The 26,059-nt window shown below is 47.6% G+C and overlaps 1 protein-coding gene across 7 annotated transcripts in view; it reads left to right on the top strand.

Moving 5' to 3' along the window:
- The first annotated feature begins 16,951 nt into the window (after positions 1 to 16,951).
- The window catches only part of KHDRBS3 (KH RNA binding domain containing, signal transduction associated 3), a 152,342-nt gene continuing 143,234 nt past the window's right edge, over positions 16,952 to 26,059 (top strand). For all 7 annotated transcript variants that reach the window (XM_070382732.1, XM_070382728.1, XM_070382725.1 and 4 more), the window contains exon 1: positions 16,952 to 17,175. In XM_070382732.1, coding sequence (XP_070238833.1) covers positions 17,088 to 17,175 — 88 coding nt within the window. In that variant the 5' untranslated portion in view covers positions 16,952 to 17,087. The remainder of the gene's footprint in view (positions 17,176 to 26,059) is intronic.

Raw genomic sequence — 26,059 nt, 5'->3', positions numbered from 1 at the left:
AGCAGCCCACCAGGCTCCCCCGTCCCTGGGATTCTCCAGGCAAGAACACTGGAGTGGGTTGCCATTTCCTTCTCCAACGCATGAAAGTGAAAAGTGAAAGTGAAATCACTCAATCGTGTCCGACTCTTAGTGACCCCATGGACGACAGCCCACCAGGCTCCTCCATCCGTGGGATTTTCCAGGCAAGAGTACTGGAGTGGGGTTCCAGTGCCTTCTCCATCACTCAGAGCATCTCTCACCATTTGTAACTTCCATATTGATGTGTGAGCTTGTTTAATACACGTCTTCCCCAGGGGAGGAGCAGAGACCATAACTCGAGGATGCAGCCGACTTCCCAGTGCTCACAGCGTGTGGTACCCAAGAATGTACTGAATGTATAAGTGAATGGAAGATTGAAACACATTCTGACCATCATGCACGTAGAGACTATAACCTGAATTTCCGGAGTAACAAGCTTTTTTATTTTTTTAATCTCACATAGATTTCAATTTTATTAAATACATGTGGATTTTTTTTACATAATAAGTTTTCTAGACCTGATATGTAACAAACTATTAAGTAATTTAACACTCTTTTTCACACTCTTAGCTGCTAAAACACGGAAACTTGATGCTTCTTATAAGCACAGAGAAAAAAAAATATACCCTGTATTTGAAGCCCTCCCCACCTCTACCTCCTTAAAAATTTTCCAGATAATACCTAGAGAATTTTTTTTTCTAAATGCTGCAACTGGTTAAACCATAAGCAGTATCTTTTCCTTTTGTATTTGAAATTGCCACGTCTCAGAACAAATCAACCCAGTATAAGTCTGTTGGATATGAAAGGAACACAGATGGCTAACACAGTACATATTAACATTTATTTTTTAGCATTTTTTAACTGATTGCATGGGAAGACTTGCCACAAACTCAGGGCTACAACAGAAATGTGTCGTTTGTCCATTTATCCATTTCACATGGACTGAGCAGGGAAACAGGACCCTGGTGGGAGACAGACGAGGGTTTGGAGGAGGCTGCCTAGCCATGAGGAAGCCCCTCGCTCTGGGGGTCCCGTGGAGGGACACCTCCTCCTGGAAGGGCATGCCATCAGGAGGACTCCTCCAGGGTGGAAGTGAGGAGCCAGGGGAGGGAGCACTGGGAAACAGGACAAGTGATCCTTTAGAGTGTAGAACAAGGGCAGGAGGATGTGGCTGTCCCAAGCCTGGAGCACAAACACGAAACTAATCTGTCGTGAGCTCACAATTCAAGAGGCCGGTAACAATAGATCATTTCATCATAAAAAGATGAACACTGATGAGGGAAGGTTGGGGTCTGGGATGGGCTCTGAAGTGTGATGGGAAGGCATGGCTGTATGTAGGTTGAGGCTCACATCAACAGTTCTGTGGACCACAGAAGGCTTACTGTGGACCTCACAGGATAAGATGTGAACATGAAGAGCGATACCTCTCAGGAGGAGAGAGCATCAGGCTTTCATTCAAGGCCTCCACCAGCTTAGAAGCTAAATGACCTTTGGCTTCAATTTCATTATCTGTGAAACAGGATTGATAACAGCCTTTGGTAGTTACTCCACAAAAAACCGGGCTTCCCAGGTGGCCCAGTGGTAAAGAATCTGCCTGCCAATGCAGGAGATGCAAGAGACGTGGGTTCATTCCCTGGGTTGGGAAGATCCCCTGGAGGAGGGCATGGCAACCCACTCCAGGGCTCTTGCCCGGAGAATCCCATGGACAGAGGAGCCTGGCAGGCTACAGTCCACCGGGTCTCACAGAGTCAGATACGACCGAAGCAACTTAGCACACGTGCCGACAGAGTGAGTGTTCCTACCCCTGTGTTTGCTGCTGTGATGACTCTGGACTTGCTCGGTGGTGAAGAGGATGGACCCAGGGTTGCAGTTAGATTGGCTTGGCGTTGAAGCCTGAGTGCCTGGTTGTGTGAATGATCCCAAGGTAGCAGTTGTTCGTTTTGGGAAGATGCTTAGCACCGGGGAGCGGAGGCAACCTAGCATTTATTAAATTGCCTGTTATGCATAAGCTCTTGGCTTGGTGACTGACACGAGTTCTGACTTAAAATCTACCACACTGGGGACTTCCCTGGTGGTTCAGTGGCTGAGACTGTACACTCCCAATGCAGGGGGGCCGGGTTCAATCCCTGGTCAGGGAACTAGATTCCACATGCCGCAACTAAAGATTCCGTATGCCACAGCTAACACCCAGTTCAGTTCAATTTAGTCACTCGGTCATGTCCGACTCTTTGTGACCCTATGGACTGCAGCATGCCAGGATTGACCATCCTACACCAACTCTCAGAGCTTGCTCAAACTCATCCATCAAGTCAGTGATGCTATCCAACCGTCTCATCCTCTGTTGTCCCCTTCTCCTCCTGCCTTCCATCTTTCCCAGCATCAGGGTCTTTCCCAATGAGTCAGTTCTTTGCGTCAGGTGGTCGAAGTATTGGAGCTTCAGTACAGCCAATTAAATAAATAAATACCCAGTACAGCCAAAATAAAACACCCAGTACAGCCAAATAAATAAATATTTTTTAAAAAATCTACCATGCTGACATTATCTTCTTCATCATATGACTTCTCTTTATCACTGACATTGTAATTTCCATTTTGCAGATGAGAAGACTGAGCCTCAGGGAAACAGTCAGGGTCTCCTGAGGACACACGGCTGGAGAGTCACAGGGAAGGCACTCGAATTAGACCTGGGCGTCTAGGAGGCCCATGCTGGTCCTGCCTCGGCTGATTCTCCAGGCTGACTCCTTCACATCCTGACAGTTACCTCTTCAGAGGGGCCTTCCCCAGCCATTCCTCCTGCATAAGTCCCTGGCATTTTTTGTCACTGTGCCAGCCCTTCTCCCTTCAGAGAACTGATCACAATCTGCAATTCTACGTTCCGCTCTTCACAAAATAATATGAAGCCATCACTTATTGAAGAAATATTATCCTGATATGATTTCAAGCACTTCTCCTGTATTATCTCATTACCTCTCACATCGGTCTCATGAAGTCAGCACTTAGCCATCGACGTACTCTATTTTACTTCTTTCCATAACAGGGTTATAAAAGGTGACATTAATATTTTCATTGTACAGATAATAGAACTGGCACACGGGGAGGCTGAGTAACTTACTCAAGGTCATAGAGCTGATAAGGAGCACATATGTCTCCTCCACTAGACTCTACGCTTTGTGAGGGCAGGGACTCTGTTCCAAAAGCTGAAGCAGTAACTAACACATAATATGCACTCACCAAACACTGAATCAATACAGAGATGAATGCTAAGGGAAAAAAGAACATAGCTGAGCTATTAAGTGTGCTCAGAAATAGCTGCTTTACCTCTGACCACACTATCGAGTCTGGGCACTGACTTCAGTGCTCTAGTCTGGGGATTAGTATGTGAGTGAATATGTGTGTGTATGCGTGAGTCCATGCATGCACTCTCTTGTGTGTGTGTCCATTGCATGTGCAAGTGTGTGCATGTCCGTGCTTATGTATGTATGCAAGTGTGTGTATTTCGGTGCATGTGTGGTAGGCGGTTGGATCAAGGTGTGGAAGGTTGAATCTGCTCATCACCATGACGCTCTGAAAGAGGAACGGGACTTGACCCTACATTACCTCAGCTGCCCCCAGTGGAGAGAAGCCAGCCCCAGAAATGTCGCTGGGTTCTGGGTGCAAAGAGAGGGAAAGGGCATGGCAGCCAATGGGTTCATAGTCAAAGTGAGAGGAATGTTAAACTTTGATGCTACAAGCAAAATGGAGCCACTGTAGGCTATGGTGCACCCATTCCATTCATTCCAGGTTCGAGTCTCCAAGCTTTAAGTCTGTTCAGCTAGAGTGGGAAAAGACTGGCAAAGCAGGCTGAATAAAGGATCTGGTCCTTCATCTACACCAAGAGCAAAGGAGACCACTGGTAGGTTTTCCACAAAGAAGAGATGACGAGACTTGCATTCTTAGGGGTCAGTCTGGGTGCAGCACAGTCAACAGGCAGGAGGGAGGCCAGAAGCTAGAAGAAGACTAGAGAGGGGAGCTGAGGGAAATCTGGGTTTACTTAGGAGGGAAAATCCACAGGAATTGCTGGCTGTCACTGTAGGGGCTGGAGGAGAGGGTGGTAGCCTCCAGGTTTCTGGAATAATGGAGCAGCCACTCGATGAGATGGAGAACACAGATAGAGAACAGATCTGGGAGGCTGGGGGAAGAGGAATAAAGTTAAAGCCTTCTCTCAGAGGAAGACAAAAGTGGCAGATGCAACAACAATCCTTTAATCAGACTCACTTGTAAGGGCTCTTAGGCTAATCTGAGGGGCCTCTTATAAAAACAAACTTGACATCTTGGAGAAACTATTCATTGGCTACAACGACTGCTCCCCATGCAGCCTCAGATTCCCAGCTAATTGTAAAGACCTATTTAGGAGCAACTTCACCAGCACTGAGCATCTGCTTGGACTTTATTTCAAGTAAATCGTCCTCATGTCATTAAAGCTTAATAGCTTCTTCAGTGTTATTTCTTTGGAGGATAATGTTCCATTCCTCCCCATATTTCAGGAAATCCAGAAGATATATCATCAGTGAAAGTAGCAAATAATGTTTTTTTTTTCCTTTTTCCACTTTATACAGTCTGTTTGATTATGCACTTATGATAACAGTTACCATTTGCTGAGCCCCTACTGTGTGCCAGGCATTTTGTGTGCATAATATTAATCAATTTCAATATTTCTGTAAGGTAGGTATTTACAGTTGAGGAAACTGAGGCTTAGAAAAGATGTTAGTGGTCTTGACTCTGAAATTCAGAATAAAAGACACTTTAATGATAAAAAGAAAGAAAAGAGACAAAAAAAAAATTAAGTCATTTGCTAAAGGTTATCACACATCAGGGAGCTGAAAAGTTGGATTCCAAGAGCTGTGTTCTCACTACCGTGCCTCTGAGGTATCAGCCTTTCTTTCATCCAAAGCAAAAACAGCAGAGCCAGAGCCTTCTTCAGATTAGCACTTGTGAGAAGCATTATTGTATATTGCTCAGTTAAAAAAAAAAAAAGAGAGAGAAACCCTGCTGTACACGTGGTTTCAAATTTGTTAACACTTAATTAGCTGATGCCATCTGTGAAATTCAGTCTCTCAAACTAGTTCTCTCCCAGACTTTCTCATTGTTTATAGATACAAAGATAGAAGGAAACCACTTCCATTAACTAACTGTTGTGTGCTTGAAGGAATATTGGACATAGGAATTAACATTCCCATTTTACAGATGAGAAAGCAGAGGCTCAGAGAAAGATGAAATAGTATGACCAAGTCATATAAACAAGCCAGTAAGGGAAGGAGTAAGAATCTCATTTCCCATCTGCAAAATGATTTGTTGGTGATCGGAAAGCATCTGGCAGTGCTTTTTGTTCACAAGATGAAAAACCAAAGAGTTTTCAGACTATGGGATGCCAGAGTGGATCTCAGTGACTTCTATCAATAAATGGACCTCTTCATTTTGCGGACTTAAGCATTTTCTCTTTTCCGCTGAACAAACAGTTTTGATTTGCTCTTAGTTCCCAAGAGAGAACAGTGCCTCAGATTTGTACAGATCACAAAGGAAATCAATTGGTTAAAATTTGTTTACAGAACTGAGATTATTCTATTTACTCAAGAAGCTGTTATAAAGCACATATTATGTACCTGGGCCTGTTCTAAGCACTTTCAAATATTGACTAATTTCATAACAATCCATTGCTGTAGACACTGTTGTAATCACCTTTCTACAAGTGAGGAAACTCAGGCACAGAGATTTTAAGTAACCAGCTCAGGATCACACAGCTAGAGAAAAGCTGACTCGTTCAATTATGCTCTTAACCACGATACTGAGCAGCCCTGTACTTGAACTAGGCTCAGATGTTTCTTGGCCAGAAGCAGAGAGCAGTGGATTCTGCACTGACTTTCCTTTTCCTGAAGAACAGGGAGCTACCCCTCATGAATCACGACATGTACTTTGTTCCTGCTCAGATGCTCAGAACACTTGCCTCTGTACTACCTGCCCTAATGGGTAAAGGAGGAGTCCTGAGAGGGTACTGTCCGAGCTCTTGGTGCTGATCATGCAGGAACACCGCAGAAGGGAGTTCAGTGTGTATTAAGCACACCGTCTTCGTCTCAGAGCTTTACCTATAACAGCGTGTTGATGATAGAGTGACACGTTGTTCTAATCACTTTTCATGTAATAGCTCATTTAATCCTCACAACAACCTTATACAGTGGGGACAGGTTTCCTTCGTTTTGCAGATGAGAGATCTGAGATGCTAAAAGGTTAAGTAGCTAGTCCAAGGACAGAGTTTTAAATGGCAGAGTTGGGACTTGAATCCAGTCATCCCATTTCCAGAACCTGCACTCTCAGCCACCGTGCCTTTGGGTTTCACATAGTAGTAAAGGCAAAGGAAACTCATGTCATTTCATCTAATGTTCCTAACTAGCCAGCGAGACAACTGCTTTTTCTCCCATGATATGGACTAGACAGCATGGTTCAGAGGGGCCCTTTAGCTTGCACTAGGTCACTGGCTGGTGAGTGGGAGAAATGTGGCATATAATTCTGGGTCAGTGACTGTAAAACATTAATACTGTGATGCCTCTCTGCCTCTGGACTCTCAACAGAAGCCAAGTGTTCACATAACCTGACTACCAAACACCCCGAGCAGAAAAAGAGCATTACCCAGAGTGCAAATCCAGCAAGTCAGCTCCGGATATTTGAGGTGAAATCTTTTACTATAGCACGTTGCAGCGTGGTTGGGTCATCCTTGTCTCGTCCCTCTGCATAACATTCTCTATCCCTTTTGACACTGTTTTCTGCCCTGGGAGGCTGATATCTAGGGACTGCATCAGCTGGGCTTCCTTGGGGTCTGGCTTCAGTTTGGACTTCGCTGATGGGAGGCACCTGCAGGAGATGAGGGTGCAGAAGAAAGAGGTCAAGGTGTATGGTCCCCTGGCTCCTTCCAGGTCACGTCACTGTTTGGCAGGGGTCGGGCTCTGTCTACTGCCCTGGCTCCCACTGCAAGTCTTCCTACTTCCACGGTTCTTGCAGGTTCTGGGACCTGCCCTCTTGCCTCCTCAGGCACAAATTGGCAAGGTTACGCAGACTGCTTATCTCCTCCTTCATCGTTTCCCTTTGCCCTACACACGCCTTGTAAAGAGTCCCTTTATGGAGTTCTCTTCAATGACTCCTTCTGAGACCCTTTGCTTCTTGCCAGGCTTCTAACCAATATATAAAATAATAGAGCAGACAAAAGGAAACACAAAACTCACTCTAGGATAATAAGAGAAAACTCAGAATAATAATTTATCGAGCACTTTCTGTGTGGTAGGGCCTGAGCTAAGCATTTTGAACACATTAGCTCATTTCATCCTCTCAATTGGACTATTAAGTGGCCCTGTTATTGTCCCCATTTTAGGATGAAAGGGAGGCTTAGATGTTCAGTGACCCTCCAAGAACAAACAAGGTCACCACCTGGGTGACACTGAGGTTGGTAGTGCATCTTTCCCAGCTCAGCGATGAGCCAGGCTGTAGTCAGGAGGCCCGGGGGATAGGAGATCAGCTTCCCAAGAAAGATCGCCAAGCTGCAGCTGAACTCATAGAAACATCTTTGCTGTCCGTGAGAAGGACCCTCCTCAGGAAGCACTCTTGCTTTCCATAACGTGACCCGCCCTGTTGCTTAAGGCAGTTTTCCATCCAATAGTCACTTGAGCTGAAGCACGTGTCTTGCCCCTACAAAGGAATTGTTTTCTGCCCACGCCACCTTTCATTCTGCCCACCTAGGGAAGCAGCCAGTCCACCTGCCTTCCTTGCTCTATCAATTCTGATTCCCTGGACCTCACCCAACTGTTTTCTAAGATGTGATGCAGTAAGAGAATTTCTGATTTGTTCAGCAAAAAAAAAAAAAAAAAAAACAACTCTCTCATTTTATTTCTTTAAGGATTCTTTGAGAATCAAAGTCTGGGGGCATGAGTAATGATAATTGCAGGTGCCACTTCTGAGAGAGGCTGTCATTTGCCTCCCAATATCCATCGTCCTCTATTCCAAGGAACCACTTTGGTTGAAGGTACCAATGTGCCCAGGTAAAATGCTATATTTATCAGCTCTGCCCTGTACAAATAAGGGTGTCCGTGTGTGATGCAGTTTGGTTAATGACACTTAAGCAAAAGCCATTAGATGGGACTTCCAAGAAAGCCCAACAGGTGAGCAGACTGGACAGATGATGGTCATCTTCCCTTTAACCTTCACTCCTCCCCTTTTTCCTGCCTGGAGTGAGGTCAGATGCCCACGGTGGGCAGCTGCCCACCTGCCCATCTGCCCATCTGCCCATCCTGCCCTGCTAAGGTGGGCAGAGCAGAAAGGAGGTAGGAGCCTGGCTCACCAATGACTTTCTGCACCCACTGCACCAGCCTCAGGCAGCCTATTTGGGGCTTCACGTGGGGCGAGACCAGGGCACATCTCTTTGGTTAAGCAGTTGACAGCTGTGTTTTCTGTTCCATGCCCCCGAGTTCCTTCCTCTGATCTGCAATGCCGATACCATGGCTACTATTCACACGTGGCTAACAAGCACGTGAATTAAGGCTAGCATTATGAAGAACCGGTGTTATTTAATTTTAATTAATTGAATTTTAATTTTAAAATGGAAGCCGTGTAAAATATGTTCCCATTAAGTACAACTTTATAGTTTCAGTAGGACCACATTTTACTTCAACTGTTGAAAATTTTGCTTCTGGATTGAGATGTGCTGTAGGTGCAGATATATACCAGATTTCATAGTAGATAACTTTTTTTAACATAAAATGTTTCATTTATAGGGCTTCCCTGGTGGTTCAGCAGTAAAGAATCGCCTGCCAATGCAGAAGATGTGGGTTGGATTCCTGGGTTGGGAAGGTCCCCTGGAGAAGGAAATGGTAACCCACTCTAGTATTCTTGCCTGGGATATCCCTTGGACAGAGGAGCCTGGCAGGCTACAGTCCACGGGGTCACAAAAGAGTTGGACATGACTTAGGGACTAAACAATGATGACAACAATAATCTCATTAATATTTTAAAATTATTGTTTACATGTTGAACTACTATTCTGGATATGTATGATTAAACCATCTTATGAAAATAAATTCCACCTGTTCTCTTTTCACCTTGCTAATGTGGCTGCCAGGAAATGTACAAGTGTTTCTGTGGCTCATGTTGTATTTCTGCTCTATGGCTATTCCACTCATTCCAAACCCACTGAGCGCCAGCTCTGTGCTGAGCACTTCACGGACATTTATTTCATGGAGATCTTAAGGAACTCTCTGTGAGGAGAGGTATTACCTTTGTTTCATAGGTGGGGCAAGAGGGGTTGGAAGAGGCCGCTTTGCTTTGAGCACCCACGCCTCTGTTTGGTTCTTCAGCCAGTGGCTCCAACAGTTACCTGCTCAAAGCTTAACTTACCAGGCACACAGATCACTGTGGTTTCTACATCTAAGTTGCTGCAGCTTTGCAGACCTGTTACCAGTGCATGTGGCTAAGAAGACCAGGAGAAAATTACCAGGATGAGATTCGACAGAGGAAGCTGGGACTTCCCTGTGTACCAGCTGCCATCTGAGGCTGGATCAAATCCATCAAGATCTCCTGGGTACACCTGGGCTTCCCAGATGGTACTAGTAGTAAAGATCCCACCTGCCAATGCAGGAGACAGAAGAGACGGGGGTTCGATCCCTGGGTTGGGAAGATCCCCTGGCAGAGGGGGAACAGCGACCCACTCCAGTATTCTTGTCTGGAGAATCCCATGGATGGGGGAGCCATAGGATCACAAAGAGTCAGACACGACTGAAATCACCTAGCATGCAAAGCACGCACGCACCTGGCACCCTACTCCCCTCCACTATCAGGAGGAAGCAATGAATGCTGAGGTGTTCTACATCACCTGGGATAAACTGGAACAGGGTAGCAGTGAGCGCTGAGGTTTGTGGGAAGGCTAGTGTCGTGATACACAGACGCCAAGGGACAAAACCACAGAGACACTTAGGAAGTTGTGCACAGGGCACTGTGTCCACTGACAAAAGTTCACCGTTGTTTTGAGAAGACACGTTTTCTCACAGGATTCATGTACGTGACTACACAGCTCCATACACAACTCCATAAAGTTGGACAACTTTGTGTCCATTTTTCTCCCACAGCCATTTTTTGATAAGATTCTCTCTCCATTTTTTTTTTTTTTAACTACTGAAGAACACAAACACAAGCTGGCATGTTTATATGAGACCTGGATGTGTTTACCTTTGCAGCGGACTCTAAAAATGTCATCACCCCCTTGGCAGCTGTTTGGACATGAAGGGTACCTTGACACTTCCAAAAATATTTTGCTTTGTGGCTATTCTGCCGAACTCAGACATGTGCAGTTTTATTGCGAAGTATTCTGCTAATGTGGATGGAGTTGTTTGGTGGGTATCTCTATGCATCCTGACAAGAAAGAGTGGGTAAGGAGATGGACATTGATCTTTTTACTACTGTGGCAATAAGGTTTTACATTTCGACAGCGCCTTTCAAATCATGGCATCTTATAAAGCACCAGAGGCCGTGATAAGTTGATGCATGGTTGAAATACAGCAAGTGCCTTGGCAGTCCAGCGTCACATATTACCTCTTTGGTCCCCGAAGCAGAGGATGGAGGGCTGCTGTTGCATAGCGAAAAACGATAAAACACATTTCTGTGATGGTTATATCGGGGAACTTTTCCGAGCACTTTTCGGGGCTTTCTCTGCAAATCTTTATTGTTCTCACTGGATCTCAATAAAACAGGAAGAGAACAGCTGCTATTAGTGACCCTTTTACACGTGCAGAAATAGAGACAGAGAAAGATTTGGATTTTGAAAAGATTACCAAGTCAGGCAGTGATGGGGTCAACTGCAGGGTCCTTGTCCCTTCTTCTCCCTGGCTCCTCTGTTCCCACCTGACTGTGCCACAGGGCAGCCAACTGACCCTGGGTATGTCAATTCTTATTTTCCATTACTCTTTCCTTGAGTGTTTATCTTAGAGCAAGGCTGAACACAGAGAAATGTCTCTCCTTTAAGCTTTCCTTATTCTCTTGTACTCTCTCCTACTATGTGTCTTTTACTTTCTCTTCATTTCTTTCCCGTTGATCTCTTCCTGTCTTCATTTTCTCCCTTTCTCCCTCCACCCTCTCCTTTTCTTTACCCTCTACGTTTTTCACTCTCATCTAAGATCATACTCTAGTCTCCCATTTCCTGGGAACGAGTTGAAACCCTGTGTGAGGTTCCCTTTTGGAGGAGACTAGGTCCAGGTGGTGCTAGTGGTAAAGAACACGCCTGCCAATGCAGGAGATGCGTGTTCGATCCCTGGGTTGGGAAGATCCTCTGGAGGAGGAAACAGCTACCCACTTCAGCATTCTTGCTGGGAGAATGCCATGGACAGAGGAACCTGGCTGACTACAGTCTATGAGGTCACACAGAGTCAGGCAGGACTGAGCCTCTGAGCACAGCACAGGTCCAAGCCAGGGGCTTTTTAATCTGGTTCAACTAATTTGGGTAGGTGGGGGAGGGGGGGAGGCCGTGCTTTCACATGTAGCCACTAGGGGGTGCCTGTGCAATGTCTGTGGTTTTATTCGCTCTGGGAAGAAAGCAGCAGAATGGCTTCTTTCCTGGAGAAAGAAGCAAGTGGGCTAGAGTAGCAAGGAGCAAGAGAAGGAAACAGACATAGGGAACATGGATGCAGAGATAGAACATAAGTCTTCAGGAATGGGAGTGACTGGGCTGAAATGTTTGATTGCATTCATCCTTAGACACGGCTGGAGGGTGCGTGGGGTGTGTGTGTGTGTGTGTGTGTTCAACTCTCACTTCATACCTTGGGATCACTTTAGTGCTTGGAGCAACTGTTTCCTGATCTCTACAAACTAGTGACTTGTGAGCCTGCTGATCTCTGTGGTTCCTTCCAGTTGTATTTCTGGGTCTTGAATGCAGGCTGTTTGGAAGGTGAGTGGAATAAAATAGGAGAGAGGCACTCACAGACTAGCCAGTCCTCGGTGGAGGCATGCCTGATTTATGGATGGGCTGTGAACTCTGCGAAGCCTCCCAACTTTGAAGAGTCTCTCTGTGTCCTGCTCCACGTGTGCTGAGCCTTTCCAGTCATTCTCAAGGTTTGAAAATGCATTTCCCTCTGTAACTCACTGGGGTCGGGGATCACGGTGAACATGTGTGGTGTCTGTCTCCTTGACACATAAATGACTGATTTCTAGGTAAGGCTGGTGCCATCTTTTGGTGCTTGTCCTACATGACAAACTCATTTATCTCTGGTAGCTGGGAAGCAATGCTCTTGGGGGACTGCATTTCAGGAGAAATGGACTTGAACGAGCGTTGAGTACTTGCTGTGAACTGACCACCTGGCTGGGCACTCGGGCTGTGAAGCTGAGCAGGCTCCGAGGACAGTGTGTGGTCAAGGGGGTCCACCAGTGACTGGGGCCCGACCATGAACACAGACAGCACTGGTGGACACCATCAGTGCCAAGGACAGGCTTCATGCTTCAGTTTAAACCCTGCAGAATCCTGGAAGGTTGGTATTTCCTCTCCCTGTGCTCAGAGACATCAAGTCATTGAGGATCACACAGCTAGTAAGTAGGAGAGCTGGGGGCCAAATCAAGGTCTCTCTGGCCCTCTGGCCAGTCAGATTTGGACACCACGCCCAGGGTACTGCCGGGTCTCAGGGAAACCGGGATAGGATGCACCTTTTTAAAACAAAAGGAACAGGAAGCTTGTAGTGTGAGCAGTAACTCAGCAGGAACATGACAATGACCTCAGAGACACTCTTCACACTCATTAGCCCCTGATGACATGGGGTGTTGATATAGCCGTGTCTGACCCACTGCAGTTGGTATCTTTCTCCAGACGTGGGCGTGGCGGTGGTGGGAGTGATTGGGTGGGGCGTCAGCCATGTGGTGGTCGGCTGTGCCAGGGGGGACTTGCTCTGGGGCAGTGCAGTTCCTGAAATGGCCTAGTGACACCTGATCAGCCTCACCTGAGGCTGATCGGGAAAGTGCCCTTCTGTCTCTGATACTGAGACATTGTTTCCAGACGTGTGACTGTGAGTTTCTTAACACATCTTAGGGTCTCCGGTACAGGGCAGACACACGCCTTGTGGATGGAGTAAGCGGCCCCGAGCCTCCGGCCGACGTGGCTCTGGAGAAGTCTGTTTTGTGCACAGCCCGTCCTTTATTCCCAGAACTGTGCATGCACCAAGCCTGTGCTCGGCAAGTCCTGGTGTGTGCCTGAAGAGATCTCTCTCTGCCCTGGAAGTCGTTAGACCTTGTGAGCACTAGCACTACCCACAGCTGCTTGAGGGAAAACCATGACCTTTCCCAAGGCCTGATTTTCTCACCTTCAAAGGGATCGGGAGAGTTGGGACCTGCAGGGTGGCCATCTCAGGAAGACCAGCAGAGTCTGCAGGAGGCGTGGAGGTGCCCCACGGTCAATGGCCTGGCCAGGCTGGTGGGTGGGGATAATTTCCTGAGCATCTCACAGAGACATTTGTCTCCTTCCTCCCTGGAGGACCCCACAGGGATACTCTACGTGCCGGGCACCTGCCCTCTTGGACGGCTCTGAGAGAAGGAGGGTCTGGAGCAGAAGATTCAGTGCCTTTGCTCTCGGCTTCCCGGCATACAGCCCTCCTCCCCAGCTGCTGGTGAGACTTGTCTGCCAACTGTTTGGATGCAGGAGGGGAGGAGCTGGTCTCCAGGGTCCCAGGCTACTGCCTGAGAGGGCAGGACAGGGAAGGGAAGAGAGGAGGCTTAGAGGTCCCATGGGCCTGGGACCGCTCTCTGACATCAGTGGCACTTAAGCAGGTATTAAACTGCTCTGGGCCTCAGTGTCCTCAACTGTAAGTGCTAATGAATAGTATCTTCCCTACAGGGTGTTGAGGGAACGGAAAATAGTGGGTACAAAGACCCTGGCATCCCACCTGGCACAAAGCAAATACTCAATAAAAAGAGCAGTTACTCCATGGCTGGAGTGTCACGGGGGCAGAAGGTCTGAATGGAAAGGAGGGTCTTAGACCAAGTGGTGAGGGGAGCAGCTGAACACTGGCCCCTACTCCTCCCCTGGGATTGTGTGTGTGTGTGTATGTGTGTGTGTGTGTGTATGTGTGTGTGTTTGTGTGTGTGTGTGTGCACATGCCAAGTCGTTCCTGACTTTGCGACCCTATGGACTGTAGCCCGCCAGGCTCCTCTGTCAATGGGATTCTCTAGGCAAGAATACTGGAGTGGGCTGCTATTTCCTACCCTGGGGATCTCCCTGACCCAGGGATCAACCCTGCACCTCCTCCATTGGCAGGTGAATTCTAGACTCTCTCCTTCTCCCTTCCTCCCTTGAAAAGTAGCTGCCAGGGCTCACACCCTAGAAAGCAAAGTTTGTGATAAAGGCATGGAAGTCAGAGGTCTGTGCATTCCACTCTAATTTTAAAGGAGAAAACATTTCCCCTTAAATCCTTCCAACTTGCCCTCAAGGACTGCTGGCATAAGCCCAGTTTTGAAGAGGTGAACTCTGAAACTCAGAAAGGTTATTTAGCTGAGGATGCACAGCGGTCAGAGAGGAGCTGGGACTGCAGAGTGTTTGACTGACCACACTCTGGACCCCCAGTCAGAAACAGTGGTCCCAGGCCTTTCACTTGGTATGCTGGGGCGATGCAAGTGCCCCCAGGAGCTACAGTTGAAGGGAAGGAGAGGCTCAGAAGACCCAGGAAACAGCAATCCAGGGGTGAAAACCCAACAAAGAACTGCTAAGCACTGGCTACGTGTGCTGGACACTTTATGTGGATTTCCTTAAGAGGTGATACATTTTATCTTCATGACTCTCTTAGGAAATAGGCTCTATTATCATTCCCACTTTACAGATGAGGAAGCTGAGGCACAGAGAGGTGAAGTATCTAGCCCAAGATAGCACAGCTAGTGAGCAACTGAGCCATGATTCTAAATGCAGGCTCTCTGGTCCCAAAGGCTACATTACTGAACTGTCTCATCTGACAACCTCTTGCAAGTTTAGACCAAAGAGAGACATGAAGAAGATTCTTACTGGGACTCTGGAATGGCACCTCACCAGCAGTCAGTTTCATCTAGGGGTGGAGCTTGAGAATGAAGGAAGTTCAAATTTCGGGCTGGGACTTTGGGCAGCTTGGAGCTCCCTGATTCCAGCCCCAAGCATCTCTGGGTATAGTGCAGTGCTCAGTCACTAAATCGTGTCCCACCTGATGCTTTGCGATCCCACGGACTGAAGCCCGCAAGGCTCCTCTGTCCATGGGATTTCCCAGGCAAGAATACTGGAGTGGGTTGTCATTTCTTTCTCCAAGGCATTGTCCCAACCCAGGAATCGAACCCTGAATCTCCTGCCTTGGCAGGTGGATTCTTCCTCCCATGCCATCAGGGAGGCCCCCCTTGGGTGTCGAGTCACCTCTATTTGCGTCAAGGGTACAGGCAGTTGCCTGGGAGCCTGGGGGGAAGACCCGCTCCCAGAGGAGTGGCATGTTTATGGCTTATTCCTTCATCGCACATTTCTGGTGCCCCTACACCCGTCCTAGGCCACTAAGTGCTGGGGACCCTTCCTCATAAAAGAAAGCTCCAGCCCTGTCTGTGAGGTGCTCATGGTCTGGGGAAAACAGAATCAGAGTTCTCCGTGAGCGAGGCCTGACCAGTTCTGACGGGACACAGAACAGGTACCACTTTGCTGGGGAAATCCTAGAAGGCTGTCCAAGAACAGAGACGTAGAGGCCTGGACTTGAGGTGGGATATGGTGGGGCAAAGACAGGACAGACTTTCGGGCCCCGCCACTGACTCTACCTGGATATCTGAAAACGGTCCGATGGAGGATTTGTCAAGGGGGTTGGCGGGGCGTAAATGAAAGGAGGACGGCAGCACCCACGTGCGTCCAGGGGACTGCGCCCCAGAGGGTACCGGCTGGGGCGCAGCTCCCTGCCCCGCCTCCGGACTCGGCGGATTTCTGCGTGAAGAGAATGACAACCCGGCAGCAAGCCGGAATGACAAAGCCGACCTGAAGGGCACGCGCTTTTATGTAATCGACCTCGGTTCCGAGGGTCTCGCGGGTTGGAGCTGAGCGCAAGAGGCACCCACCGAGACAGGACGGCTGGGCACCCACATTATTTCCTAGCAAACAGGAGCGGGGGAGGCAAAGCGAGCTAAGTTATGGAAGTCCAGGGAGCTTGAGAGCAGGGCAGCTCGCCCCGCCGCCCTTTCCCAGAGCCCGCGGCGGCGAGCCCGGGCGCTCCTCCGCGTCCTTCTCCGCCCGGTCCCTGAGCCGAGCGCGCAGCCCTCCTCCCGGGATCGCTGGCTGGGTGACCTTGGGCGAGCCGCTTGACCTCTCTGGGCGCAGTTGCCTGGGCTCTGCGTCTCGGCACACCGTGACCGAGCCGCGCGGCGCTCCGCGCACGCCTCTCCCGGAGCTGCGGACGGGCGCGGCGCCGGCGGGAGGCCCCCGGGACGCCCCTCCCGGGCCCGGCAGCGCAGCCGGGAGCAGCCCCACCAGGCGGCGCGCCGCAGCGGGCGGCGGGCGGCAGGGCGCGGGGCGCAGCGCGCAGGCGCGGCGGGCGGGGCGGGGCCGGGCGCGGCGGGCGGGGCCAGGCCCTCGGCTCCGCGGCTCAGAGAGCGCGGGGCGGCGCGCGGCGTGCGGGTCGCTGCTGAGCTCCGCTCCGGCGCCGGCTGGCGGGGCTCGCCGGGGACTGTGTCCAGTTCGCGGAGCGCGCCGCCGGCTCGGCCGGAGGGCCGCCTGATCGCTCCGGCCCGTGGCGGGAGCTCGGGGCCCGCGTCTGGGAGGCGGCGGCCGCCAGCGCGGGGCCGTCGGCGGCCAACCCCCGGGGACCGGGGCTGCGCGGCCGGTTCCCGCCCCGCGCCGCCGCCGCCGCCACCGCCTCCGTCGCCGCCGCCGCCCCAGGGCCGACCGATCGGCTTGGCTCCGCCGCGCCCCGCGCAGCCCCGCCGCGGCGTCCGGCCCGGGTTCCGCGCCGCTGGGGCGCGGGCGGGGTCGGGGGTTGCGGGGCCGCCGCCGCCGCCCGCCCGCCGGGAGTCCGCGTCCCGGGCCCGGGCGGCAGGCGAGCATGGAGGAGAAGTACCTGCCGGAGCTGATGGCGGAGAAGGACTCCCTGGACCCCTCCTTCACGCACGCCCTGCGGCTGGTGAACCAAGGTGAGGGCGCGAGCCGGCCGGCCGGCCGGCCGGCCGACCGACCGTTAACGGTCGCCCACTGCCGTTGGGGACCCGGGAGCGGCGGCGGGCTGGGGGGAGGGGCGGGGGGCTGGAGACTGGGGGGCGTCGGGCCCCGGGGCGAGGCGCAGGTGTTGGGAGTTGCGGAGCCGTGGGGGCGGGCTGGCCGTCGACCTCGGGGCGACTGGAGGGGACCCAGGTCGCGATCTGGGGGAGCTGATTCGGGTGGGGATGTGGGACACCTAGGGGAAGCCAGAGTGTTGTGTGCGCGTTGTGGGGAGACGCGGGAAGGAAGGCAGGCTGGGCGTTTGGATGAGACTTGAAGGGAATCTGTGGGGGACTCGAGGGTACCCCAGGGAAACTTGCGGGGGACCGCGAACATCTGGGGGCTTCGTTGGGGCGGGGGTTGAATGAGCTCATTGGAGGGGAGAATGGGGCGGTGGGGGGCTCTAGGGGACTAGTTGCGTTTGGTTAGTCTAGGGAGCTGGAGAAAGAACTCGAGGAAAATGGAAGGATTCGAGGGGATCGGAAGCAGAAGAGGTGAAGGGAACAGGTGCTTGGATTGTTGGTGAAGTTTGAGGACCTCGGAGGAGGTTTGGGGTCAGAACCCCTGGCACTTTGGAGGAGCAGGGCCCGCCGTCCCGGTTCCCTCTTCATCTCTCTCTCTCTCTCTCTCTCTCTCTCTCTCTCTCTCTCTCTTTCTCTCACGGGTCCGGGCTCTCGCCGCCCTCCCCGGGGGTGGGCAGCTCACACCTAGCCTTGCAGGCCGGCCCTTGGAGAGTCATCGGGGGGCGTGAAGAGACCCACGCAGGAGAGTCCGCTTCTTGACTTGCCTGTCCTCTCTGTGGGAGGCTCTCTGTGGGTCACCCTCATTGGGGGCTGGCTCGGTGTTGAGAACACTGGCCAAGGAGCCTTCGCTGCTTATGCCATTTCAGCACGCCTCCGGCCAGCTCAGGGCGTGAGCCGCCCGGGGAAGTACCGGACGCGGGGTGCAGGGGCGTACGGAGGCGTGCCCGCCCAGGACGGCGTTCCCTGGCTTGTTCCTTCTCCAGCTTCCCGAGTAATCTGCCGGGATGGACGGTAAATGAAGCCCGCCTTCCCCAGAGCGGTGTCCTTCATCCCCCCATGGATCTGGAATGCGTGTTTCAGATAAAGATGGGTTTGGGAGCCGCTGGTATCAGATCTGTTACCTTTTGCACGAATCACTGTGCCTTGAGGGTCTGTGGTTCCCGACTCAGCCGGGTCTGCTGATCTTCATGCTGGCCCTGGCTTTTTTATTGTTGAAAGTGAAAAATGAGGCAGACATATTCTATTTGGATATAGGTGTCTATATTTTACAACAGCGACCTCCGGTATTTGCCTATTGCAACCCGTTCTTCCTAGTAGGGTGTGTGTGTGGTCGAGTGAGGGTCTTGGTGGAGGGACTGACTGTCTGCAAGAATTTAAGCTTGATATTTAATTTGTTGAACAGAGATGGGTTCACTGAGCTTTCCCATTTTAATTGTAGGCTTATTTTTATTTAATAAAACGGGCTTGTGAAAAAGTAATGGCTATGCGTTACAGAAAGCGAATTTTAAGTTTTATTGCCATGCTCTTGTGAACAGTTCTACAGTTGGGTTTGTACTCTTCTCTCTTTGTGATTTACATATATCTTTTGTTGCCTGCTGGGCTGTCATCTCTATGAAAGAAATTTCTTTGTACGTTGTGTGAGATCATTGGCATTAGAAATATTCTGGATTGTGGAATGAAGTGTATTTTTCTGAATAAAGAATCTGAGTCAAAGTTAGGTTGTACTCAATTAAAGAAGCAGTTTAACAAAAGTGTAGTAAGTTATCTTATTTTGAAAGTCAGAACTAATTTTCTGTGCCAGGTTGCTGTGGCATTCATTCTGCTAATACGTTCGGAATTCTTTTGGTTTCTTTGTTTTTACCTGTGGTAATTGCTTTCAGTTATTTGAAACAGATCTTGGGCAATGTTGCCATTTAGTGTTTTTTTTTTTTTTTTTTTAATGGTGTTAAACCTGATTACCTTACTTTTTCATTAAGAATGTAATTCTTGCAAGAGGTACATTTCTCACATTGAACAGTTAGGCAAGTAACTTATTCAGGTGTTCTTATTACTGTTAATTTTGATTTTTTCAGACTGAAATGTTTTCCTCTTAAATCACAGGCTGATATCTGGAATGCAAAGCTCTATCATTTAAAATATTAATTATGCTGTTATGTAACTCCAGGATTACAAGTGGCATTTCTAAAACACGGTGTCTTAAATCTGAATCGATTATTATGAAGCTTTGATTTTAAATCTGATAATCATCTTGTGATTGACTACCAAGAGCATTTTTATTCTTTTTTTAATCTGTATTTTTGACTATTTCCCTCTAAAGGGAGACATCTGTTTTTCAGATGAATCTTGATACTAGGATGGGTATTCATGCACTACCTTGTACATGGTAATGGGTCACACCTTTATTTTATTGTGGAGTGGCCTGTGATAAGTAGACTTGATGGTTAACATCACCAAATGCTGTCAGTGCCTCTGCATAGTATTCTGAAGTTTCCCAGGCTCTTTGAGGCCCAGCTGTCTACTTGTGTTCTCACTCTCAAGCCCCAGTGAGGCAGACGCTGATGTCTCTGTTTTTCAGGGGAGGCAGCTGGTAGGTGACTGAGATAGGTGAATCTGAACTCAGGTCTTTGGTCTCATAAGGCCATTGTTCTCCATACTCAGACTTTCTCCAAAAGATGGCACTGAAACACTTCACAGATGGGAATTTAAAACCCTGCCGAAGTCAATAGAACTAATATGCTTGTTTCCTGTTGACTTCCTGTTGATTTTCTAAAAACGTTTGTTTCTGTGCTTGTCTAGTGGTCTTCTTTGAAGAAACAAGCTTTCATGGTAGATATTTCCTACAGGATTCTAGTGCTCAGGTCAAGAGGCATTTTTGAATTAAAGCCCTTTGGGGACCAATATATGATTTTAGTAATCAACACACTGTGATAGTGTTGATAAATGAGGTGTGTTCATTTTTTAAAAATTTGGCATTTGTAGACACTGATAGCTGAATTACCTTTTTTTCCTAATTATATTCAAGTAAGAACTTGAGCTGGAAGCACAAGATATATGCTTCTATGCTAACGTAGGTTGGCTTTTACACTTTTTCCAGGCTTATTCTTCCTAGTGGGCATTAGTTCTTGGCTTTTATTGCAATTTCTCAGGATAAATTTTCCTTCCTCTCACCCCCTCAAATATTGAGTGCTCTTGTTTCTCTGCCAAAAATAACGTGTGATGTTTACTTGATGTTAAAACTGAATCAAATAAAACAAACTTTTTTTTAAATCCCCACCTCCATTGCCTGTAGAGTGAGTTGACATTGCAGTTTCTTGCCAAGGAGGTTAATTGGAGATGAAAGTTGCATTCCGTGTTTTATATTATATTTGCTACTAGGGGATGTGCTGACTCTTACTAAAAACATCTTCAGAAATGTCTTACGCATTATAATTTAATCCAGTTCTCTGGTCTTGCATTGGATGGTTTTCAGTCCAAGCCAAGTAACCATTAAATAAGATTACATAACCCTGTATTTTTAATTACCTGATATAATATATGGATTGGTGGCTGGTTCACTGCCAAGTTATATTTAGTGGTTGGTTACAAGAGGAAGTGGAGCAGAGGATTCCAGGTTATGGTGGTCTGTTAGTGTCCAGTGGAGAAGGAAATGGCAACCCACTCCAGTATTCTTGCCTAGAGAATCCGACGGGCAGAGAAGCCTGGTGGGCTACCATCCATAGGATCACACAGAGTTGGACACAGCTGAAGTGACTTAGCATGCATGCATGCGTTAATGTCCAGATAAATTTCTTTGGTGTTTCAAAATAAGTGTTTTTCATATTACATCATTTTCTCTTAATAATGAGATTCTTAGCATTATTTAGTATGTGGGATAAACATATATGAAGGAAGGATCATTATTTTGCCTTATGTGCTTCTCTTTGTACAACAAAGCTCGATGGCTTAAGAGTTTCACTTTGGGGGACCCTTTCTGGAAATTGTTTTGGTTGCTTGTGTGTTGTCAAGTGTGTAAAGTAGGAGAAGAATGAGAGTGAAGGTTGCAGAATTCCATTTAGCTGTGGTGCCTTCACGCCATAGCGTGCGCTTCTCTGCTTCATCCAGGGAAGAGTGTGGTTATTTAGTTTCTAATAGTTTTTCTTAGGCTTATCAGGTTTTGCTTTTTGTAAAAAATGGATGCAATGACTCACGTATTTATTCTTTGACTCACATATTTAGATAAATCATTTTCTGTAGTGTTATGACTCAGAAGGATCCAGTGATTGTCAGTTATGGCGCTTTGGTATCCAGACATTAGTAGCAGGTTTATTGAGAACCTACCTCGCAGGGTGTTTTTGCTGGTCCTGGACCAAGAGAGGGAAAAATTTCAGCCTCTACTCCTGAGGAATATCTGCTCTCTTCTGCATCAGATTGAGAGTGGGCTTTAAGTGTTTAGATGCTCTCTCCTTTCCAGAGGAATGTCTTATTGGCCGTCAACTATCCTTTTGAACTATTTTGTGACAAGGTGGTTTAGATTTAATTCTTGTTCTAGAAACATTTACCAGGTACTTCTCCATACTCAGCCATATCTATAAACTTAATACTTACCCAGAGCGACATACTGACAGAATGTCTGAGGGGATGTTCAAGCTTTGTTGTTTTCCACATCACACGGACCTTTGGACGTATGAAGGGTCAACCTGTGATGATACAGGTAGTTAATGACAGAAGGGGGATTAAAACTCTGGCCTTTTATGTGCAGTTTGTTCTTTTCTCTCTAGCTTGTGCTGGAATTGAAAGATGAGTTATATAGCATCCATTGTTACATTGATACTTTATCCTCCAAGTTTCTGCTGTAGATATCTTGTCTGACCACTTCCCTCCCTCCATGGGCTAGAGTGCCTGTTTCTGGTCCTGAAGCAGGTGGTGCCTAACTCTCTGATGGGGTGATAGTCATCACAGTGTAGTATTTGGATCTCTGTTTTCCCTGGAGAGTGTGAGCTCTTCGGGAGGTAAGGCTTGGTCTTACCTATCTTTGTGTCTTCAGAATCTCATATAGTTCTTAGTCTGTAGCCCTTGTAAACTCCAGTCTTCATTTCAGTGTTGTTTTAATTCTCATAAAGGTAGAAGAATCAGAAAGTATTTGGAGTTTGGCAGTCCTTAATGCCTTTGCTTTTTACCACTTGAGAGACCTGACTGAGTAGGGGTAGGAGGAAGTCCCCCGCAGGTGTGCAGGCAGACACGGGAGGGGGTTCTAAGTGAATGCAGTGTTGAACAAGCAGGAGAGCACCCCAGAGCTCACTCCATGGGGTGGGCTGTAGGGGTCCTTCTCAGGAGGTGAGGAGATCTTATCAGATCTGCTTGGAATCTGATGATTATTTACTTTTATTCTTTCTTGAGGAACTTATTAGGCAGTGCACTCTAACATTGTTAGTGCTCCTTGCCTAAACTAATGAGATTTCTCATAACAGATTTAAACCAGAAGTTGGGTGACCCTCGTCGCTTGCTGAATAAGGCTTACCTGAAGGAGTTAATCTTCACTCTCAGATGCCACACAGGCCCAGGAACAGTGGTGGTTGCGGATGGAACGCCAGCAGCAGTTTGGATGTCACGAGACCCTTTGCTTGTCATCATTCCCCCTGAGTGGAGATAGAATGGCTTATGTGTTTTACCAAGAAACAGAAGTAGAGTGTTGGTAGCTTTGGGATAATGATCACAATAAAAGCTGCCAAAAGGAGGGCCTCTGTGCCTGGTGCTTCCTGTGCATTATCAAGTCCCCACAAGATCTTGGAAGGTAGCTGATTTTATTCCCTGCCTGTGTCGTTTGTTTTTTCAGATGAGGCATCTGAGGCTCTAAAGGGTGCACAGTCCTCAGGCTGAACTTCTAAATCAAGCCATCTTGTGTTTTGATAAGATACTTTAAGAAGAGACTCAAAGACAGAACCCAACATTGTTGTTTGATTACAGTGAAAGCCAGTTAGGAAGTTCCCTTTGTGATGATGAATTTTTAAATGAGGTTTCCCAGAATGTATTTTACCAAAAAGGCAAGCTCCCTTTTTTCCTATGTTCTCCAGCAGTACTTTTCAGTCTTTAGTAAGCATGCAAGGTAAGGAGTTTTGCTTATGTATATTCCAGTAATCACGGATAAAGTAGGAAACCTTTCTGTATTGAAATAAGTCAATTCTTGATGAAGCTCTCTCTCTTAGAGACAGAGCTCTTCGTGTTTAAATACTCTCGCAGAAACAGTTGGTGTGATATCAGGAATTTAGAGGCAGTTTATGGTATGTTTTAAAAATTCCCCATCTTTTAAAACTAGGCTTATAAAAGAAAAAAAAATATCAAGAATATACAAGAACATAGTCTCACAGATAATGATTTTGGCTCTGTGAAGGAAGTGGGGTATGTTTGAATATACTTGAATGCAATTGTTAATAATACTACTTTTTATCAAGAACCTTTTTTGGGCTAGATTCTTTATGTACATGATTTCATTTAATTTTTTAAACAGTCTTGAAAGAGTAAATCATTTTACCTTATACTGTAGATGAGGAAGCTGAGGGCAGGGAGGTTAAATAATTTGCATAATGTCAGACAGCTAATAAGTGGTAAGCCAGGATTCAGATCTTTATCTGCCCCCTGCAGAGTGCTGTGCACTCCAGCAGAGGTGGGGGCTTTCCTTGTGGCTGGGCTTTCCTGTTGACTTTCCTGGGAGAACCTCGGCCATGCAGCTTTTAAAGTGAGCTGCCTGGCACTGACCTGGCGCTCTGTGAGCACGGCTGACTGTACAGCGGGCAGGTAGTGCGGCGACCGTGCGGGGTAGTAGCTGTGTGACCACAAGCGGCGTGGAAGGTCTGGTGGATGCCTTTACATGGGCAACGGTGCTGCTTCACAGGGAAGAGCTGCCAGAGGAGTCACGTGATTCTGGCAGGTGATGACTTTCTAGTCCGTGACCCTGTACCAGTTCCTTAGCTTCCCGGAGCCGCAGTTTTCATCTGTAACATTGGAGACCTTATACCTCCTCTGTGGGGTGGCCATTTTAGATGGGGTCTAAGTACCGTGTCCTGAACAAACATTACCTGCTCATTTCACAGAATTGCCCGAGACAGGTGTGTGCGCACAGGCATCACTTTCCAGACATAAAGTATATAATAATAACTCAATGCATAAATCATCCAGTCTCCTTCCTCAGGGTAATTTTATGTTATTAAAATGATTTTAGTTTTCCAATCCTGGAGATACTGAAGGGGAAACTCATTCTTTGGGAAGCCTCTTTCATTAATATCATGTACAAAATTAGCAGCAGCTCTGACTGGTTTTTATTATGCTAGTCAAGATGCAGCACCTGAGGCTTCCATTAACAAATGAGGCTTCCATAAACAGATTTATGACTGCACATCTTAAAACATGTCTGGACACTCAGCAGCCGCTCTCCACAGGCACAGGGTACCTTGCTCTGAATTGGTAAGCTGTAAATTTCCATAATTTTTTGCATTTCCATAATTTTTCACCAATCAGCCCCTGCTGCTATTTTAAGAACTTTAAAAGATGTTCTTGGCATATTATTGATGTTCTTCCTTGGTGTGATAAAGAGTTGTGAGTGTGTGAGAGCACCCTTTTTGATATTAATCTTACACTTGGGGTCACTGTTGGTTCACGCGCCCATGGAGAAATTGTCACGTAGGGGAGAGCGGATGGTTTCCTTCCCGTCATTTTCCCTTGTTCTCCGGCTGCTTCAGTTACTTGGCGCCCCGTGCCCTGCTCTTCTTCCACTAGATGGCGCTCCGTATAGCCCAGTCACCCTCTGCATCCGCACAGGGGGCTTCATCTGAGCCAGTGTTAGTCTTGATCCATCAAGCTTGCGTTGCTTTGATATTCATGTACTGATATTAATCTTCCACATTGCTGATGTTTTAAGATGCATACTCTCTAGCCAGCATTTTCAGAAAATCAAGATCAGTTTTGTTTTGTGTCTAAGGTGTGCCTGGCATTGCTGCAAGGTTCTTTTTCATACATTACCCCCTTTAGTCCTGGTGACCGCCTCGGGAAGTAGTTTTGTTGTTGTCATTCTACAGGTAAAGAAATGGAGGCTAGGGAGCTATATAACTTGTTCAGGGTCATGCAACTAACTTACAACAACAGTTTTTGGAGGAAAGTTTTGGGGTAGTCTGGCTTACGGCTGTTGGACATGTGCTCTGTTGATTTTGTTGGGGAGAACTATAGTGCTGATGGTGACTTGCATTGGCATGTAGAAGTCAAATCCGTTGTGTGAGGAAGCAAACAGTGGTAGCCGAAACTTTGTCAGCTGGTGTGGAAACTGCTGCTTCCTTTTGCTTCTTTTGTCTCCTAACTCGTGTGGGCCCAGGGGCTAGATCAGTACCAGGTACAAAGCCATGGGGAACTTTGAACAAAGCTCTGATTCTGCTTTCAGTAATTTTAGCTGAAATATTAGATCGAGTCCATAGGAATTGAAAAATTTGTACTGAAGTTTCTTTAACTCCATTCATTTATTTAATATTTGTTGAGTATCTGCCCTTCTGAACTGAACTGTTTGTTCTGGGCCAGTTACTTCTCTGAGTCTCTGTTCCCTTGTCTGCACATTGGCAGTAATGCCTGCCTTGTAGGTCATTGGGGCGAAATGACAATGATTTTGTATTTTTAAAATTTTATTAAAATTTTTTTAATATATAGGATATAGGTATATTTTTATACCCAATATGAGATAATTATGCATTTATGTTTATCTTCACTTTACATTATTTTTTCTATCTGAATTTCATGCATCAGGTCATGGTCACCAACGTGTGTAGTGGGTTGTCTGCCA

This window comes from Bos mutus, chromosome 14 (genome assembly GCF_027580195.1).
Source record: "Bos mutus isolate GX-2022 chromosome 14, NWIPB_WYAK_1.1, whole genome shotgun sequence".
NCBI classification, from domain to species: Eukaryota; Metazoa; Chordata; class Mammalia; order Artiodactyla; family Bovidae; genus Bos; species Bos mutus.
The sequence above is the reverse complement of the archived record's forward strand: the minus strand, read 5'-3'. Positions and strand labels throughout refer to the sequence as shown.